General features: G+C 40.6%; 1 protein-coding gene across 4 annotated transcripts in view; it reads right to left on the bottom strand.

The window, feature by feature from the left end:
• ANO1 (anoctamin 1) overlaps nt 1–21853 on the bottom strand; it is a 133962-nt gene that overhangs the window by 3532 nt on the left and 108577 nt on the right. For 2 of the 4 annotated variants that reach the window (XM_019551995.1, XM_019551996.1), the window contains 11 exons: nt 21200–21277; nt 18906–18980; nt 14489–14690; nt 12895–13006; nt 12289–12346; nt 12085–12185; nt 11420–11565; nt 9615–9767; nt 5282–5334; nt 3152–3336; nt 1974–2079 (listed from right to left, as the gene is read on the bottom strand). In XM_019551995.1, the coding sequence (XP_019407540.1) occupies nt 1974–2079; nt 3152–3336; nt 5282–5334; nt 9615–9767; nt 11420–11565; nt 12085–12185; nt 12289–12346; nt 12895–13006; nt 14489–14690; nt 18906–18980; nt 21200–21277 (1269 nt within the window). The remainder of the gene's footprint in view (nt 1–1973; nt 2080–3151; nt 3337–5281; nt 5335–9614; nt 9768–11419; nt 11566–12084; nt 12186–12288; nt 12347–12894; nt 13007–14488; nt 14691–18905; nt 18981–21199; nt 21278–21853) is intronic. The other 2 variants (XM_019551997.1, XM_019551998.1) reach the window with 1 other exon arrangement.

The following is a 21853-nucleotide window of genomic DNA, read 5'->3' as shown; positions in this document are numbered from 1 at the left end:
CATCTTAGTGTCATCAGCAAATTTGAACAGGGTGCTTTTTACCCCCTTGTCCAAGTCACTGATGAAGATGTTGAACAGCGCGGGCCTGAGGACCGAGCCCTGCAGAACCCCACTGAAATGAAGACTTTTTTGGTAGGATTTTTGTTGTAGTTTCTCTGGAACAAAGCAGAAAGAACACTATTTCAACCTGGCCTTTCTTTGTCCTATACGCGTTGTATTGAGTTGAATGCGGGAAGTTCTATGTATCTGCTACTTAGCCATACCATCACCTGACATCAAGGGAAATAATAGGCCTTTTTCCTTCACTTCCCTTATTGCTGAGGAACTTGAAATGTTTCATGGGAATTGTGACAGGGAGCCAAAGGCTCCCATTACTTTAAGGGAGAAGCAGCAGCAGTGCGATCCCCAGGTTGGGGAAAAACTGCCCATCGTGGGCTGGTTGCAGGGGAATAGGCGACCTGGGACCCATAGTTTACAAGTGCCTATTGCTGACCTAGCTACCCAGCCATAGGTTGATAGGACAGAGCCCACTTGAGCAGCAAGAGCCCTGCTATTGCAGCTACAGTAGCAGCCATAGCTGTTTATGAGAATTACAAAGGAACAGCTGTTCCAGGGTTAGAGAGTCACTTGCTCCAACAGGGGCCACGCTCTGCAAATCTTAAAAGCCAGCACCTGGGGATAGGAAAGAGAAAGGCTCATACTCTGCAGAGAGGAGAGCTCTTAGCAGGGAGGAGCTGTGTCTGCAAGACCCAGGAAGACATGAAATGCCCTGGAGATGGAGGTGAGAGCTGTGTGGGAGGATGGCTGAACAAATAGTTGGTTAACCCTGAGTGAGGGGGAGGTTTAATTAAATGGCTGCTTGTATTTTTTTTGTTTGTTCAAGTTTACACTGGCAGACCGGATGTGGCTAAAGGAGTTGACTAGGAGCCAAAGGGGTGCCTGAGGACATATGAGTGTTTAAGCCCCACCAGCAGTCAGCTTAAGATGCTGACAGGAGGAAACCAAGAAGGTTAAAGACTGAGCCAAGAAAGACAACAGAGGTGGCCTGAAGCCAGAAAAGCTAGAGCCAGAGCCTGAGAGGCGTAAAAACTAGAGCCAGGGGCCTGAAGACAGAGGGGAAAGGCAGGAGCCAATTGCCAGAAACCATGAATAGCCCTTAAGCCAAATGGTGCCGTAGAGCATGTATAGACCAAGAGGGCCCCATCTAGCACCCGAGGGGAAAGATGGGGATCTGCTGGGTTCGAGAGGAAGCAATAATTGACAAAGGCTTGCTTTGGGACCCTGAGGCAGCCTCTCTTTTCATAATCAAATTATTCCAATACAGGTGAGAGAAAAGGGAGGGCACCCTAGGAGCCAGAGCAAGGCAAGAGTTGCATGACCACCAGGGGGCATCACGGCTGCCCCAGGGGCCCAGTCCTGTCAAAGCAATAAATTTGTCAGAATTTTCTACAGGAAATTAATCACAACATTTTGATTTTGTTCCATCTTTGTAGAAATCCTATTTCTGAAATCCTTAGTGGAAATCCTATTTCTGAAATCTTAATTTCCTGGATCAAAATTCCATTTTTGGTTAGCTGTTTTTGGCTTTAATTAAAACCATCCTTGTGCAGAGGACCAGTCTATTAGTCTGTATTCTACTTCAGTCCCACTTAAATCCTTTTCAGATAGTTAAAAGGGTAGTAACTAGTCTATTTATCTTGTGACTCACCTCTCCACTAAAGTCTAGTCTCTATCTATCCCAAAAGGTGGTTCAGACAGCTGCAAAATTATTTTACAAGCAGAAGTAAGAGTTCTGAGGTTCTGCATGATACATGAAAAGTCTATGAGGATCAGAGTCCTCTAGAAGTAGATTTTTTTTTGACTGGTAATATCCTATTGAAACCTATATCATTTATGGACAAAACAGAGTTATACTCATGCATGTGATGTCTCTTTTCCTTCTATGGTCTAGAAAGTTTTAAACCAAACAATACCTGGAAAACGATCACAAATGCTAATCTTGCTGCTAGGACAGCCCAGAAATCCTTTGAAATGTCATATTTGTTTTCAGACCATGGGGGTTCTCGGTAATCTTTGTATCTGTAAAACAGGACATGTTAAATCAAGCACACCGCTTTAAAATGTTAACACAATTAGGATTTAGCACTGAATATGCCTTAAACACTCCTTCATATTCCCTAAAAACAATTATTTTGTACAGTATTGTCTTTATGTAAACCCAGATAAAGAAGGAAAACCTGTGATAATTTTGAAATATATTGTTGATCTCAGATAATTATGCTTTGTCACCACTACAAACAGCATCACGTTACACTGAAGACAGGGTACACCACAAACTTTAGATCACAGTCTCAACATCCTCAAGTTTAGGAACTATTTGTGCTCCAGGTTAATTTCTAGGAATAAAAAACTGATCTCAAAGCCATGTGGCAGAGCATAACTCTAATCTGTGCATATTTAGAAAGAGCAGAGGACTACATTCAGATTTCACTGGGTAGATATGAAAATACATTTCTCTATAAGCATATTTTGGAAGAACTGGAATTAGTAATTCTGGAAATGACGAGACTGAGAAGAGATTTGATAACAGCTTTCAAATATAGCCGTCAGCTCTGAAGCATGGTTATAAAGATGATCACAAGAGGCTAGTCTCTGTCACTACAGGGGACAGGAGGAGTAACATTCTTAAACTGCAAGAAGATAAATTTAGGTTGGCTATTAGGAAAAACTTTGTAGGTATGAGGGAAGTTAAAAACTAGAATCGATTACCTAGAAATATTGTTGGAAACTCTAACTACCAAACATAATTGATCCTAAGAGCGGAGAGAGGGTTTCTATGCAATATGGGGATTTTGTTGCCCCCTCCTCTAACAAAATATGGACAGTCAGAAAGAAAAATCTTTGCAAGTGCTCTGACAAGTGCTTGTTTTTGTTGTAACCTCTGTTTCTCAAGCTAAGCAATGCATATACAGCAAATAATTAGTAGCTCCGAGATTCTACTCTATATGGCATAAACAAGACAGAGCTACAAACAGAATATTACAAATAAAACACTATTTCGAACTGCTACAGCTAGTCTGTACAGACGACATAACCATATCCCCATTCAACAGGAAAAATAATTTAAAATGGCAATCATTCAAGAAAGTACCTGCATATCTGGACCTCGTAGCCAAGCTCTAAAGGATCATTTGGAGCTGTTCCTTCTTGAAAATCGCTGACATTAAAAGAAGATAGCGTATGGTTCACGAAGCCATGCATGGTGCCATTTTCACTGTACATATACAGGTACACGAGGCGTGGAATGAAGTCAGATGTGAATGAGATCACAAATGCCTAAGCCATAAGAGTAAAGAATGAGCACAGTATTCAGAGGTCATGCTAAGCTGATAATAGACCCAAGTGCATCTTCCCCAAGTAATTCTCATGAGTCTAAGGAATGTTATGCAGGGGCTAATACAGTGGTGAGATTGTCTGCAGCCCAGGGTCCTCTCAAGATATGAGAACTCTATCAATGCATCTACAAAATATTTACTCATCCAGCTTTATACTGTTGCATAGGAGTAGTTTCATGGTGGCTGGCATCTAATAACTTGAACTACTTTGGTAACCAATATATTTCCCACTTTTTTTACAACTGTCCCTGCCATCCATATTTAACAGAAAAACTCTTTCCACACTGTTTCTCTAATTTCTCTCACAAATGCATGTACTACTCTGGAACGCTTCACTTACTTTACTGAACTTCAGCCCCTTTCCTGATCCCAACCTAACCTTTGCAAGTATAGGACAAGTATAGGAAGGAGGTCACAAATTGAGTTTGAGGGCTTGCAGATATAATACGTTCCACAAAAAAAAAAAAAAAAATATGTAACACGGCCAGGGGCTCCCCCAGAATACTTTCAACTGGCCCAGCATATCAGTAGTATCTGACTGAAACAAAGGGAGAACATAAACTCTTTGTATCACAATGGAGATGTTAAGTAACCCAGAGTGCAATTTTAGCTTTTACTATTTTTCCCAGTCCTGATTTTTTTTAATATATAATTAGAAAAAAAATATAACAACTATCAGTAACCAGAGGTTTTAAACTATGTTAAGGGGGAACAACAACTTCAGGACTGAAAAAAAACAGAAGCTCCAGGGATATATCCATCCACATGTTTAGCATTGTCTCCCCTTATTGACCTTAGATCCACTGTCCACCTTGTCAGTAACTGTGACACTACTGTCTGCCTACATTGTCCTGGGTCTCTGAGGACTACAAGGTGAAACAAGCTAATTTCTAGTCACATAATATAGGAGGCTAAGAACAGAAGTGAGAAATAATCTTTTCTTTTGACTTCAGTATAAGAATCTTCAGAAGAATCAAAATGACCCAAAGCATGCTGGTCTTAAAACACTGAAATTAGCCTTGCGTGTCTTCTATGGGGCCTGAGTTTGCTGTCCCATTGTTTTCTGTAGTGCAGTATTGAATCTTAAAATCATAGACCGGCAACACTTTCCAGTGGTGGGCCACAATCACTCAGCTCAGGTCAAAGGCCAGCTGGGGCTATGATACAGCTACCATCCCTTCTCCCAGACACCACTTCTCTGTGCCACTCAGCTGCAATGCGACATGGATGAAGCACTTGGCTGCAATGCAGTGCAGCACAGAATGGGTAAAATCCCCTGCTTCTGCACATCCCCAAAGCCCCAAGTCCATGAGCTGAATGCAATGGCTCTGCAGGCCAGATCAAAGCCATAGGCTGCAGGTTGCTGACCCCTGACAAATAACAACTCACATCATGAAAACAGAATCAAATTAAGAGCCACATTCTTAGCTAGCAATAATTGAATTCTATGGAGCTAAACTGATTTACATGATTTGAGGATCTGGCCCAAAAAGCTTACAGGGGAAACTTGGTTTTATAACAAGAATTTTAAAAAAAAGTGGTCAAAGAGAGTGAGTTTCAAGATGTCAAGAAATCAGGAAGAAAGAAATTTAAGATCAGCAGTACTTTTTTATTTGCCTGAATGGCAGAAGTATGCAGTCAAACTGCTTCTTTATTGTTATCATTGGCATTACTACTGCCTGTTATACCTTTGTTTAATTCTGTATTTTTTTATAATGCATAAGCAATATGTGATACACTGTAACAATATAAAACCAAATGGTGGACTTAATTCTCCTCTCTCTAAACTAGGTAACTCCACTGACTAGATTAGGTTTAAGTTAGAATAAAACCAATGTAACAGAATGGGGAATCAGGTACTGCATTTTTTGTACAGAACTACTTACATTTATTATTACAGCAAGCTTTCCTATACCTCTGAGGATATTATACCAGATTCCTGAGGGAAGGACAAACATGGTATTAAACATTTTCAGGCTGTTAAAGAAAGCACTGGTAATTGAAAATGTAGCATCTCTCACTAGTCTCATGATTCTAGAAAACTATGCTTGCATTTGCATTTTTTTTAAAAAAAAAGTTCAGTTTGTAATAAGCCTTATTTCAAACAGTTGGGGACAAAAAGAGCCTAAAGTTTGATTCCAACATCCATATTGGAACACGTGCCTCATTTTAAAAAGTTCTGAGCCAACAGCCCCTGTTGGCTCAGGGTATAGTAAGATGGACAGCAGTGGGACTGGACACAAAGGAAAGATGATAACATCTTATCTATTTAATCCAAATCATTCTCTATGGGAAGGAGAAAACTCATAAAGAGGAACTGGAATTTCCACAGAAATCCCTTTATAGAACTGATCAAGTGACCAAACCTTATTGCATCTGCCAAAGGCCAGAGCTGCCCACAAAGAGTTCTTACTTCTTCAGGGGCCTTAGCACCCAAGCTCCAAAGGATCCACTCTGAGTGCATCTACAGTGCGCTTTACTGCAGTTAACTAATTAGCTCTGTAGTAAAGCGATACACTCTACATGTGTGCCAGTATTAGGGCGCAGCAAACTAAATAACTCTGCCATAAGACAGTATCAATGGGGACAGAGTCACTTATGGCAGAGTCATTAAGTGGGATCAAACACCTGTCTAGATGATGACAGTCAGGTGCAAATTGCTTTCAGTCATCCCAGCCAACCAGGGGACAGACCCCTGGCTCCTGCCAGCCCCTGTGCTGCCTGATGCCACCAACTGGAGCCACCAACTGGAGCCTGGGACTCATCTCCTGTTCCCCCTTTTAGCCCAGAACTGCTCTGCCCTGGCTCAAATTGCATGGGTAGATGCTGCACCTGGGAGCAGTGTACTCTGGCTCAACCAGCTCCAGTGTTTATTGCATTGTGTTAATTGCACGTGTAGATGCACCCTGTGTTCCTTTTTGTTCTTTTGTCCTGCTTTCGCCTTCTCTTTGGCCTGCTATATCCAGAAACTCCCAATTGTTTTGAAGCATGGAGTCTGGCACGCAAAAAGATAATACTGAATGTATGTTAATTCCATAGCTGCCCCTAACTGGTTTGCTGGGAGGAAGGTGAAAAAATATCATCCAGTCTCATGGCTGCTTTCTACATCCTGTTTCCTAAATTTAACAAAGGGATTTTTGCATTTAAAGTACACACCAGTTTAGTATATGTGATCATCTATTTCAACAGTGCTCAGCCTTGTGACTGGTATAGCCTACAGCCTAATTATTACTAATAACAGTTTTAAAAAAATTCTCTAGCACAAGCAACTGAAGGTCCTATAGACATTCTGTGTTGATAAGTGAAATCTATTGGGATATGAATTGGTATATGAGCTCCTTTGGCTTTTTGTTAAACTCATCTTTGGCATTCTATAGGGGGTGTATATACTGGCTTATAGTGAACTTACTGCATATACAATTGTCTTGGGACTAAATAGTGTGAGCCTGATCCATCTAGTCCACCTATTAGGCACATAAAGGGATTTTTGTGGGCCCATTCCACCCTGTTTGAGATTCTAAGACACAGTTAATAAAAAACTGTTTATGTCCTCTTCCTGCTCAGTTTTTTTTCACTTAATCTTACTGGTTCAATGATGGTAAGTTACAAAAATAAACCTCTTAAATGTTTTTTCGGAGACTTATGCAGGGTGGAATAGGATCCCACTTAGGCACCTAACAGAGGGGATGTGGCTCTCTGTAACTTGGATAAAATTGTACTGAGACCTAACAAAAGCAAGGTCAACTCTAGCTTTCCCAGCACTTGTTCTGAATTCAGCCTTTGTTAGTAATAGTATAGCTCAGCAGTGACTTGCATTGTATTATGACTAAGCAAATACATGTTTCTCAGAGAACTGCAAGCAATTCAGCCACAAGGGGCCTTATTCTGCATCGGTCTTAAGGCTAAATCCCAGGCTGCTTGCTCTGTGCTTGGTTAACGGCTTAACATGTACAAAACTGGCTCTGCAACCTCAGATTCTCAGGCTGGCCGCTGTTACATATATCTGGTTACATCTGACCCCGAGGAGCCATTTCAGCAGTTAGAGATACACAGAACAGCACAGAAATGTTATATAAGCCTATATCTCTCAAGGGTTTCCCCCGGCTGAGAGAGTTCTTTGCTTGCCAAGTAAATTATTTTTAAAGTTGCTTTCAATTGTATTTATTTATGTGCTGTCCTTCCCAATAAAGGCAGCTTACTGAAAAGAGTAAAATAACAAAAACAAAGCAACAAGAAAACAAAAGAAGAGAAAACTTATAAAAGCCATTAGAGTATTAAAATAACCTACAGATAAGGATCTACTGAATTTGTGGTTTTGTGGATTTCATGGAAACTGCAAAATCTGGGATTGTTTGCAAAATTAACAACAACAAAAACTTAATTAAAATAAAATGCTGGCTCCCCAGCAGGAGCCAACAGTCCTCACTGCTAGGAGGGAAAGATGCTGACTAGCGGAGTGGCATGAAAGGCAACAGACAAGATGGCAGCTGCCCCCTCATCCCTCCTTCCCCCCAGGGCCTCTCCATCAATCAGTGCCAAGGGATGGGGCTGCATGAAGGGCATCCAGCCATCAAGATGGCAGCTGCTTCCTTGTCCCTCCTTCCCTTTAGGCCCCTCTGCCAATCAGTGCTGAGGGGTGGGGTCACCGTAAAATACCTGCAAAATCAGCTCTGCGTGCTGCACGTGGTCTGCAAAAAACCCTTTGGGCACATTGCATGCAAGCATGTGACGCAGCACCAGGCACTTTTAAAACAGCCTGGTGCTGTGTTGCATGCATTTGTATAAATGGTGAAACGCACATCAGCGCTGAGAAAATGGTGGTGTGGAGTTTCAGAGCTGAGGGGTGACTGCCAAGAATGACCTCCCATGTGTCCTCACCAAACAAACTTGGTGTATTAATGGTACTTGCAGGAGGCTGCTCTTGGGTGACCCAGGGGATCACAGTGAGGCATAAGGGAAAACACAGTCCCTTAGGTATGTAGGGGCCGGCACTTAGGGCTTTATAGGTGAAAATGAGCAAATTTATCATGCCAGAAATCTACTGAGAAGCTCTGCACATTCTGGAGCACTGGAATTATATGCTCTGGTGACCACTGCTTCTATACCACTCAGAACGCACAGCATAATTCAAATTGACTGGGCCTGGGATTTTTGACCCTAATCCAACAGGAAATTTGTTATGAATTTCACTGACAGCCAAATCAAGCCCTTGATCATTGCCAGTAACTGAGCATGACCTCTGTTGGCTAGGACATCTAGTCTGATGATTCCAGTCTGATAGTTGGTGGTCCACTGCAACCAGACGTCTCCTAAAGTATCCCAGTAAGATTGGGCCAGGGACTCACAAAAACAAAACTAAAAAGACGTGAGGTAAAGGCAGAAAAAAAGAGAGAAAGTACAACAATTGTCCCTTAATACCTAAGCACAATGGGGAACGTGCAGAAATCATCTGCCTGCCATGCCCCAATACTGGACAACACACTGGATAATAATTAACAGTAGATTTCTTTGCTCACGATCACTGCCACCATAATCTGAACACCTCCGTTTATGAGTTTTTTACTTATATGTTTCTGATACTCCAATTAATTGGCAGCCAGGGAAAGCAGCTTCATGAATTAATTCATTTTTAAAAGCAAATTCTCCTCCTAGCTCTTCTGCAATGCCAGAGCTTTTCTGGCAAGACAACCAGTATGGGGCTACTGGTCAATGATAGGGAATGGTTCCAGCCAGTGGAGCACAGCTGTTTCTAGTTTTAAGTGTCCCAGTATTCATGCTGGCTAGGAAGGAACTGGCTAAAACTACATTCAGAAAATGTTCCAGCAGCCACTCACTCCCCCTTTTCTTGCCTTGTGTTTCTCTCTGGCCCACAGTGTGAGGAACTATAATATTTAATGTAGAACTTCTGCTTCCGCAAGAAACTTGCATTATCAGGAAGTATTGACATGGAATGTCATACTGGGTATCTTACCACTGCATTGATCATTCTTGATCTGTAAAGTAATGCTTTTATACTAAAATATTTGTTTCCATCTGAAACCTCTTATCTTAAAAATAAGTGATAATTCACAGCTGGGTTATATTAAAATATTTTCTACTATTCTATAAAAGCCTTCCTGCTAATGAAGCCAGCTCAACATAAAATAATCTGTCATCAATTAAGAGAAAAATAAATGAGTTAAAGTATCTCACAATTAAGCTATTTGGTAATGCACTTACCTATATCTTTTGCTCGAACTGCAACCGGTCTCCTAAGTTCTGTGACAAATTTCTTTGCATCTAGCCGTATTTCAATAATGTTGTTCAACAATGCAAACAAAGGGGCCAGTGGGAAGGATGCAACAAACAAGGTTACAAACCCAAACTGGATAACTGAAAAGAGAGACAATGTCATTGGCAGTGACTTGTACTTATGAACTGTGCTTTGGTGTGTTACAGTATAATAGGGCCATTCCCCAAAGATTTCCATGTTCCCAAACAACAAGGAGGTTGAGCTGTTCCTCACAAACACATTTCTATATGGGAGCTGATCAACTGATAATTCACCTGTGAATAAAAATGAATTAGTCCCTGCTCTGACAATTTCTGCTTCCTGGGCTGGGCAGGGTGGTCAGAAAGTTGCTTGAAAGCCTGAGGATTCTTCTGACATGGTGTGATTCTCTGGTGATGAAGAATGGGCAGAGCCAGCTCCAAGCCTGCTCCCCTGTGAATAGGAGGCATGGCAGAAGCAGAAGTCAGTCATGCTGAGATCCAGCCTGGGGTGCACTTTACTTCATTTGATCCATGACATGTGGAGTGGTCCAAAGAACAAAGGACTGCAAAGGACCCCTTGAATTCAGAGTCTAGGCCCCTGCAATCTCTTGCAACCAGGTCATACTTTCTATTATATAGACTAATCAAGTTCTATCTTGAAACTATTGAAGATTTTTGCTCTCACTTCTTCTCTTGGAAAACTGTTCCAGAACTTTAATCTCCTCAGTTGGTTTGATGAAATAGCTCTTATTTCTCCTCAGTATTTACCCACCTGAGGCATTTATAGAAACCAGCCATGTCCCATATCAGCCCTTTTTCTACTACCCTAAAGAAGATGAGTCCTTTTAGTCTCCTTTCCCACAATTATCTTCATAGCCTTTTTTTGCAGTTATTCCACTTTGCATTCTTCTTTCAAAATAGTACATAATATTCTAGATGATTTTACCAGTGCCCTTGAATAAGAACATCCATGCTTTTCTATCACTGCTTGAAATACTTTGCTTGATATATTCTAAGATCATATATTGAGATAGAGACCAGGGCCATCAGCTGTTACCACAAACATATGGTATAGGACAGACGTGTCAGACATATGCCCTGTGGGCTGGATCCAACCTACAGAGCCATTCCATCTAGTTTATCAGGCTACCAGTGGGCTACCTGAAGTTGAGAGTGTGGCTAGGCCCGGGAGTGGCATGTAGCAGTATTCAAGGGTCCCAGGCTGTTGGGCATGGCTGCTGGCAGTGAGCACTGGCTGACAAATCCCTGTTTGCTGTGAGGCCATTTGGCTCACTCCTCTGCCCTCTCCAACACTGCCAGACCCCCCAGACTCCTGCCATCACTGCTTTTCCCCTAGGTCTCCAATGCTGCTGCTGCTATTGCAGTCACTGGCCTCACGAATCTAGTCTGGGAAGAACCCTGCAGTCTGGATCTGGCCTAGGTCTCAAGGTCTGGGATGACTTTGACACTCCTGGTATAAGAGATACAATCCAGCACTCTTCTGTTCTAGCTGATATGGAGAAGTTTCTTAGCTTCTCAGGCTGACCACTGTGAGGCAGTTCTGTGCATATGTACAGGTTACTATGTTATATGTGGAAAATCATTTTAGCTCCTTATAACAGCCAACAATGTCTCATTAAATCTACTGCTCTGGAGGACATTTTTATAAAACGGGTTAACATGACTCATGTCCCTATCAAAGAACATGGTTCACCATCCTTTTTAATTATACCTACTGCAGTTTAGAGTTAATTACTTTAAACCTCACTCACTCATTTCCATGTATTCTGGAGTAAGTCCAGCAAAAGGCTCCAAGTTGTGGTCCACTTCATAGCGCTGCTTTTTTTTCATGTGCTCCTCATGATCTAAAGAACTCTGACGTTTTGATTTCACATATCTTATAAATTTCTTCATTTTTCTGAGGGAAACAAAATGATCACTTGAGTGGGGGTGTTTGTTGTTTTCATTTTTGAGGCCTATAATTTGGATGGCTCAGGAGTTACAGCTAACTTTATACTAATAGACACAAAAACTTTACATTATTAGTTTTCATGATGAAGAATGTAAAAAAAGTGTTTAAAAGCTAATTGTAAATACAAACTTCAAGCTAGCAGCAAACACAGAAACAATGGGGATCAGCTATAGCCAAATCCACGTACTCAGCAATAAATAGTAGAAAATGAATAGATCCTTTAATACTTTTCAGAGAACCATGGGTGTTAAAAAAACAAAAAAGGATTGGTTGCTATGAGGACTCTGAAAGTGCTATAGAAGATAAAAGATACAGTGTATTTACAAAAGAACAGGAATGGCCTTGCTATAAAATTTTCTTGCGTGCAAACTACAAACTGAAATAAACCAGATATTTGCATCAAGAAGCCTTGATATATCTTTTACATATGATTCAAAATGAATGTAAAACCACTGTCTTACTTACGGAATGCCAATCTCAAACAGGTTGTTCTGAATGAGCTGTTTGCCCAACATAATAATGCTCAGCTGAATACATAACTCCATTAAGCAACCACCAGGGGCACACTAAAACAGAGAAAGGAAAACAAGTCAGCACTTTTGCTAAACCCCCTGCTTGAGAATTTGCTTGTCATTTTTGATTAGCTGTCAGCATGCAACATGCAATTACCTCTTCCATTCGAAAAGAATGAAAAATGTAGACATAGTCTCCAGGACGTCCAACAAATCTAGGACAGTTTGGAAACACTAGTAAGAATTTATTTACTCCCTTGATACACTTGGCATGCAGTCTGTTACATGAAATTGCTAAACTTTTGAACAGGAAGTACAAATATATGGAATTGTTAATAATCTGTCATGACACAAAAATGCAAAGAAGAAAATTTTACTTAGTTGTGTTTGGAAAAACTTTCTTTTCATTTTAAATGTAAATGCTGACTTTGTTGAGGTGGTAAAGATTTTTTACTGAGTCTTCTTTATACATTCTAAATATTACAAATACATACCAAACTTCTATTAAGGCACATCTTTCAAAGTAGAAACAAACCTTAGCTAACTTGAGGCAAACTGTCATGTACAAGAGGGAGGAAGAAGTCAATTAGATGGAACAAGGTTAGAAGAAAGGCACAGATAAATTCTACAGTTTATAAACTAGCTTTGGATGTCTGTAGAGTTCCACTGGTAGCTGTGCACTCAGAAACAATCAGAATCTGGACTGCTGCAAATAAGCTCAAATCAACTGTTGAGATTTTAAATAACTTTCTAAATAACTCACCGGCCCTTGAAGAAAGCAACATAGAAAATGGGAGTGTAAGCATTGACAAATTTCAGAAGGAAGGCTTTGAAGATCAGTCGCTCTTCAAAATTTTTGTCAGTTTTTGGGACCTCTGGAGCAAATAAGACACATGTAAAACAGTAAGTTACCTTCCAAGTCATGAAGTATTCTAAAGTATTCATGAAGTGCTAATTATGTTTGAACTTCTGGAAAACTTCTTGTCATGCAATCCACTATCCTTTAAGGAAATATGTTGACACAAAGGCTCATAAACCTCGTTCAGCTGAAGCCAATGAAAAAAATCAAGCTACAGAGATCTTATTTCTGATCTCATTAATATTTACAAGATTTCTTTTTAATGTAAAAGAGTACAATACAGGCAGCCCTCGACTTACAATGTTTCGAGTTACTATGTTTCACACTTACAACGTTTATAAATTGACACCGGGTTTCAACTTTTTGACGTCAGTTTTGACTCTACAGTGCTCGATCTGATGCCAAGCCACACCAACAAACAAGTTTGCTACTTCATTCATCTCCCTGGAGAAAATCTGTTGAAACTTCCTTGGACACTTTCTTTAAGAAAGCAGACAAGACTCCAGAAAAACTTGCAGCCAAGACTCCTGAGAAGACTCCAGCCAAGAGCCCTTCAAAAAGTCCAACCAAGAGCTCTTCAAAAAGTCCAGCAGTCTCCTCAGAGAAGTCCTTCCAAATCAATAGAATTGCTATTTACAATATAAATACATTAATGTAGCTATATTACTCATCTATAATTGATTAAGTACAAAAATCTGGGTTATTTTTAGTGAAAATAAGATATCGGGCCTTGGTTCAGGAACCAATCCCCCATTTATAACATTGTTTCCAATGGGAAAATTGGTTCTGAGTTACGTTTTGGCTTAAGACGTGGTTTTCAGGAACCAATTGTCGTAAGTCTGAGGACAGCCTGTAGTTGAGGACTGCCTTTAAATGATGTCAATGGGAATAGCTTCCATGTTTTTGAGACCAGAACTACACACTCATTCAAGAAAAGCAGTGAAAGGAATTCATTAAGGACATGTGAACAGGATAAAAATGATTTGAGGACTCTACTTTAAAATTGTATAGAGTCAAAAGGCTCAGTTTGATAATTCTGTGCCTGGTATTTTCAGGAACCTTTTTTGCAATGACAATATCCAAACCGTTTCTGTCCATAAAATTAGTCCGGACATGGTACAAGATTGTATCTGACAAGATTTCTTGTCTTCTGAACCTGGTCTTCCTTGAAAATACTATACAATTTCTTTTCTACAGTGTTCTGGTCCTTCACACCTGTGGTGATGGCTATTTTTGCACTTCTTTACTCCCAAAGGTGGTTGTGGGGACTGCTGTCCCAGTCTCTCCTCACTCAGTTATGCTACTGCCCAAATATTTTAGAAGTGGAGATTATTTTATCCTGAACTGCTTTGTCATCTGTCATTAAAGAAAAACTATTTTGTATGTTCTCCTTTTACTCACCTGTCTGAAGTTGGACAACAATACCAGGTAAATAGGTAGTTTTTATACCTATATAAAAAACTGCTCTAACAAAAATGATTTAAAGATTTGTACTTACCAATCTGAGTTAGCCATCTTGCTATGCAGCCATATACTTCGTCCAGGATGATGATCACCACCAAATTAATAATTACTGCAGTTGCAGTGACAGTTACTCTAACATTAGATCGGCCAGAAGGAGTTGAGCTAATGGCTAAGGCTGCTGCAGTGGAGATTCTATATATAATGACTCCAAATACGATAGCAAATGTCAGTCCAATCTGAAATTAAGCGATAGCATTACCATTAATAAAACATCCAACTCTAATTCATTTATATGAAGTGTCCCTCATGGGCTCTCTGGGCCAGATCCCAAGGCACTGTAGTCAATGTAAATGGAACAAAACCTTCCTTCCCACTAGTTTAATCATAAAAGCAATATGATTTTGTGGAGCTAATGCTACAAAACAGGGATGCTCAGGTCACATAGTCCCATTTGCTGGATGAATGATATGACACTAGTCTGCAGAGCACAGGGCTTGTCTGCGGGTTGGATCTGGAGCATGAAGCTGTGTCACTTGGCCTGCTAAGTTGGAATTCGGCAGCAACAATTTACTGTGGTTCCTAGAACCATGGCACCTGCCACTTTTCCCAGAACCACATTTCCAGCTTTATCAGTAGCCCTGCATGACAGATAGAATCATAGAACCATTGGATCAGAAGGGACCTGTAAGATCATCAAGTCTGGTCCCGTTGTAGGCAGAAAGTTATTGGAGTGGGACAAGTTTGACAAGGTGCCTGTCCAGCCTCATCTTGAATACCTCCCAGGAGGGTGACTGGACCACCTCAGCTGGGAGTGTGTTCCAGGTTCTGGTGACCCTTACAGAGAAAGTTTTTTCTTATGTCTAGCCTGAATTTACCCTCTGTTAGTTTATATCCATTAGTCCTTGTCCTCCCATGAGGTGCCTCCCTGAAGAGTTGCTCCCCTGGTTCTTGGTGCTCACCCCTGATGTATTTGTAGGCAGCTATCAAGTTGCCTCTCAGCCTTCTCTTACTCAGGCTGAACAGGCCCAGTTCCTGGAGTCTTTCCTCATATGGCTTACTCTCCATGCCCCTGACCATACATGTGGTTGTTCTTTGTACCCTCTTGAGATAATGCAGCTCCGCACTCTAAATCTGACTGCAGGGTTCCCCCCAGGTTCAGAAACTGGGCAGCAGGACAAGCAAGGACAGTGTTAATTGCTATGGCTTCAGGAGCTGCAGCTATTACTGTATGTACCTGAATACAAGATGATATTTTTTCCCCCCCAGCCACCATGGGGAGTGTGGGGGAGAAGCTTCTCATTTTACATTCACATACAAGGAAACCTCATTACATACACTGGCATTAAACTGATGCCAAAAGTAGCCTATGTTCAGTAACAAAAACCAACCATGAAGTTAACTAAATGAAGCCAACACTGAACATGATTATAAAATACCTGGCCCATATTGAGCAAACATGCTGATGGGAACTCCTTTTTTTTTTTTTGGTCCTTAAAAGAAACTCCCCAAACAGGTGAGTGTTCCTTCCACAGGAAACTGGCACTGGTCCTGGAGGCACTGTAGTATGAGGTCAGCACCAGGAGGGCCAGAGCCAGCCATGACACCCTCCCTTTGGTGCTAAAAATGTTAAATTTGATTGTAGCCAAAAACGCCAAGGTGCTGATGGGAACCTAATATAAGAATAGATTAGTGCATCCCATTTGAAGAAGACACATGGTAGTGCCCACTGCACTCATTCCCCCTCACCACCAACTCTTTTTCAAGTCATGGTGAGCCACTATATTGCATTTTTACTTTCGCGTCACTCCACAGGTGAGCTGTGCTTTATTTCCTATTTCCAAAGATTCCTATTTCTTCACCAGCCTTAAATGTCTGGCAAACATCATCAAATAAGTTCTCAACATATGAATAGTGTGGTCTCACCGTCTAGGAGGTGGAGCCAGACCAGGTTGCCCTGCACCTTAGCTGCATATAGATAGACTTTAGGAGGATCCCAGAATCTGTGACAAGAACACTCCGTTCCAGTCATGAGTGGGGGCACTGATTCACACATGGGTCCTTCTGTAGGTACATAAACTGAGCAACGCTGAGCTGTGGGGTTACCATGGCTAAAACACTGTTGACTGTTAGGGTCCAGCCCAATGAGTTATAGGGTAAATCATGAGCCTTCTGACTTTGGACTAATATGATGCAGTTTGTATATATAATAAGTAGGTATAAACATACTGCTTAAAAGTGTGTTTATGGCATGCATTTACATGTGCAATTAATGAACATAAATAAACTCTGGAACTTATTGCTCCCAGGTGAACCTTTGAGTATGTGACCAAGAGCAAAAACTCCAGAGCAATTAGCAGGGGACCCAAGGGGTAGGAAGTCAGCTTGCCAGCCCAGGGCTGCTTTGACCAGGCTCTATGTGCTATAGATAAGCTGGCTGGGGCCCAAATGTGCTTCAGCATGGGGCTAAGCCCCCAGCCAGCCATTCCACAGCACTTCAGCCTAGAGCTGTTCTGATAGGGCTCCACATGCTATGGAGTGGCTGGCTGTGGCATAAGGGTGCTTCAGTGTGGGGCTGCCCACTGGCTAGCCCAGCACTGAAGCAGCCTCATGCCCTAGCCAGCCCCATCACTGTCTACTGTAGTGTCTCCAGGACCGATGTCAGTTTAAGCAGATTAATTTACCGAGCTGTGAGAAACTACTTGCGTCTGACAGGACTATCCGACAACACAGTAAGTTAGTTTAAACTAGCCTAATTGCTATGCACTTGTAGATGGTGACGCTTTACTGAGCAGTAAATTAGTCTACTGAGCAGTAAGCCACATATGTAGATGTGCCTATGGAATACCTGTACTAAAACTTGTAGTAGTTTCAAAAAATGTAAAGTGCCTCAATTCTGGATGAATTAAGTCTATGGTTACCCATATGTTTATTTCAAGGTCAGTATTTTCAAATTTGCCCCTCACTTCTATGTGTTCAGGGAGAGCAGGGCCTGACAGTGAGGAAGAGGGGAGCACCTGCATGTGGAATTTGTTTTATCTACAGCAGCAGTGGGAGGGGGATTTATTTTCTCTACTGTAGCAGTGGGAAGGGGGGCAAATTCAAGGTTATCTTCCAATAACTAGATTCTATACCTGGACATTTTTATTTTTTTTAAGATAATTTTTTCCATATATATAATCTAATTATTGCAGGGGAGAGGGTCATCTTATAGTCAGGGTCATCTCATATTCAAGAAATATGGTAAAGCTACTGCCATTCAGATCTGGCTGGCATGTCATTACTTGGTTACCCCTATTATAGAATTAAAATCTGTATGAAAAGAAATCTAGATGAAAATGCCTTATCTTTTAAATAGAAACCATTAAGGAATATGTAGTAACTGCCTAACTATAAAGAAAAAAGGTAGGAATGAAACTGTCTTATAGAAATGGAGAGGAATGCTACAGGCATTGACCTGGCCTTTCTCTGTGACTTCCTAATATCTTTCTTAGGCATTCAACCTTGTGAAAATGTAAAGGATAAACTAAATTTAGGGCTCCTGAAGTTAAACTACATATTAGTTGGAATTTCTAAAGAGTACCAATTGCAATACAAAAACATATATCTAACTTCCTAAAGACCTGGGAAAAATACTTTTATGCTGCTTAAATAGATGAATATATTAAGAATTGGAAGAATATTTTAAGATCAAAAGAGGTTTAAGAAACTGTTCAGGCTTATGACTTAGGAAAGGTGTAGGATCATGATATTGATAGTGTTTGATCCTACATAGCACATTTCCTTTATCTAAAAATGTAAATTCTCTTATTAAAGATGTCTAATTAGATTGGCCTGTTCTACCTTTGGGATGAAATGCAATATGGGCCTAATATTTTTTTGTTCACTTCTATGTCTTTGGAACAAGTTTTGAAGGAACAACAATTATTAGAGCCTAACATGCAATTAAGGACTAGAGAGAGCATCAAATCACCATTTTTTCCTTTCATAAATGTAGGCATTATATTTGCAGCCTTATGGTACTACCCTCATTTGAAAGATTCCTTAACAATACTTACTACTAGACTTAGAGTTATGTATTAGTTTTTTCTGTGTTCTGGGACAATAATTATCTGGTTCCCCAGATTTGAGCAATTTAAGCACATCTGAGTTTTGCTTTCATCTAGAATATGGTAATTTCTGATTCCATACTTCATTATCATTAACCACCCTGAATTTGCCTCCCTGGTTTTACAACATGCTTATTGAAAAATAAAGCCAAAGTATTCATTCAAATATTACAATGTGACTGAAAACTTAAAGTGAATAAACAGTTTTCCTTTCCTAGAAAAGAAGAAGTCAGTTGTAAAATATATCTTTTAAAGTGACTATAATTATTTCACTGGTGTTTGTTTTAATTCTGCTTCAGATGACTCAGTAATGTGAATCTTAAGTATCTACCATATAATACTTACCATGAAGATAATGCCAACGAAGTTGGTAAAATATGCTGGAAAACGATCTTTCCATGTCAGTTTCTCTTTATCAGTCTAAAATATGAAAAAACCCTGTAGTTTATTAAAGCTATAGACTATCTAAAAAAACCTCTCTCCTACTGGGATTTTAACAAAAAACACCAATGCACAAGAAACAAATCATACAGACACAACAAGTTAAAAGGTGCAAAGAAACAGTGTTTAACGTTACAGTGGGGGGTCTGCAAGATTTTTGGGCAGAGTGCCAAAAACACCCGCAACCTTGACTCATAAGATGTTCATGTACGAGGAAGAGACAATGGGGGAACCGCAAGGTGCCTGATCCTTGTTGTAGCAGTGCAGCCCTAGCCCCCTTCCCCTCCATCCACTCTAAGTGCGTGTCAAGCAAAATGCCTTTGAGTGCCATGCTCCGACACCTGTGCAAGGGGCTGCCTACCCATGAGTTAGTTTTATATATATATATATAAACTATTTACATTACATTTAGCTTTACACTAGTGCTAAAACTTGCATTATGGGTATTATAAAGATAAATAATATTTATTAAAGACTTATTTTATAGAAACACATGGATAAACTTTTCACACTATTTTTCTAGTGTAAGAAATATTTTATGATCCTTTCTCAGAAAAGTTTTAAAAACTTTGTATGCTGATATATTTGCAAGAAGGCAGGCACCATTAGAATTGTTTCTGCAAGCCTTACTTACACAAGTAATACTTATTCATATAAGTAGTCTCACTAAAATGTGGATTACTTACATGAGCAAGCAGCTTCAGGATCATTTTATACACATGAATATTTCTATTGACATCAATAGGACTATTCAAGAGTTCAGTTACTTACATGTTTAACTCTTGCCAGGATAACACTCCATTACCTGAACAACTATCTACTGATTTCTTTCAAACAATTTGGGAATAAAAATCTCATTTAGAATGTCACAAATGAAGTCAGATTACGGATGGAGTTTGAAGTTAAGAGGATAGAACTGTCAAGATTAAACAGAGAAGATGATACCACGCTGAATACCAAATTTAAATTCAGTACAAAATGACATTTCATGCATGATGTCTGACAGAACAGCAGGCTACTTGGTCAGGCACGTGGCACATGCTCCATTACAACAATGCAACATCCATCCAACATGGTAATGCAAAGATTAGCCATGCAGTGCCATTCCCACTACTTACAGGGTACATACTGACATTTGGGAGGTTATGGGGAAGGTTAGATCAAGTAAAAAATGGCTACCTGATCCAAGGTAAATTGGGATGAAAGGCCTAGTTGGTGGTGGTGGGGGGGGGGGTTGGAGCAGAGTCCATGCTGGGTATTGGGAGATAAGCAGGGTCTGTGGGGGGTCCTGGGAGAATCAGGGGATTTTGGGGGGCCTGAAGTGTCTGTGGAGGGGCTTTGGGGGATCAGAGAAGAAGCAGGGTCTGCAGGAGGTTGGGGGCAAGCAGAGTCCAGGGTTGTGTGGGAGGGTTTGGCAGGACTAGACAGGCTAGTGGGGTCTGTGGAGGCAGGTTTGGGGGACTCTTTCCCCTACCCTGGGACCAGAGGTTATATTTAGCTCCCCTCATCCTCTACCTCCATATGAACAGCCCACCCCTCCCCCATCCCAACTTACTTCCCTGGCTCCTGGCTCCAGTAAACACTGGTTAAACCAGTACTGGAAATGCCTTATGGGATGAGGGGTTTGGTGGGCTCAGGGAGGCTGGGTGGTCTGCAGCAAGGAGGGGTTGTCCATCTGGGTGTGGAGCAAGGGGATGAGGTGGGTATGAAAAGTGCATCCCCAGGGCTGTAGCCGGCAGCTAGGCTTTCCCATCTCCAGGGCTGTGCTGGGAACTGTGCAGAAGTTCAGTTACATTGGTCTCACCAGACCCAATTTAAATTAGATTACCTCAGAGGTAGACTTAACTTAGATTAGGTTGGCCATTGTTAGATCAATCTATCTTCTGAACTTCTGTATACTATGTACTCAGAGCAACTTAACTAGCGATCTAAGTATAGGGTCTGCACCATGGTGAACTAAGGTAGATTGGGTTGCCACTTTTAACATGATTTAACCTCCCCCAAGCCTCCCCAGATGCCTGTATATACCCACAAACACAGTCACTATCAGAGTCCTGAACAAAAACAAAAAGAACAGCAGAATGTGAATATTAAACAAAGGTTCAACAGCCAAAGTTTGCTGAAAAAACAATTAATTTGTGTCTTCCATATTTACTCAAAATTTGAGGTTTTTTTCCATAAATTTGAATGAAATGTACCAATTTCACCCCAGCCATGACTGTCTTAACTCTTTGTCTCCATTTGTTTGTTGTCTCTTCTGGCAAATGTCGACGCTTCTGATGGCAATCAAAGGAAACAAAAGAAGGACCGTGCAATACATTACAAAGCACTGATTAACAACATTAAATTAATCCGCAGACTCTCTTACCCACTGCAAGTTAGCAATAAGCGCTCCATTAGTTTGTTCAATGCTTTGTGTTCCAGCTTCAGATTAATTAAGGGAAAAAAACCCAACTGTCCCACACACCAAACCAAACCAACTCCCCAGACCTAGAAGAAATTTCATTTTTAAAGGCGATCTGTAAAGGACATTTAAAAAAATAATTATGTGCCCTCCTTATTTCTTTATGATGTATAAAGAAAGCCTGAAAAGCTTTTCTTTTAAATTTTATTTTTGCCTTAGTTTTCTATCTTAGCTTCTGTTCTCATGGTTTTACATAGTTTTTCTGAAGGACCTCTAAGCTGTGAGGAATGTTACTGTGAGCCAAACTTTAGGTTCAAGTTTTCAAGTGTCCTACTTAATTCTTTGTAAGAGTAATATGTCAAACTCCCAGTGTTGAACAGTTGAGCCTTATGTGAAGGACTTTTTTCTCCCATACCATTTTTGTTTATTAAGATCAAAATGGTATTGT

Source organism: Crocodylus porosus, unplaced genomic scaffold (genome assembly GCF_001723895.1).
Source record: "Crocodylus porosus isolate Cpor-Errol unplaced genomic scaffold, CroPor_comp1, whole genome shotgun sequence".
Lineage (NCBI taxonomy): Eukaryota > Metazoa > Chordata > Crocodylia > Crocodylidae > Crocodylus > Crocodylus porosus.
This window is presented reverse-complemented; position numbering and strand designations above follow the sequence as displayed.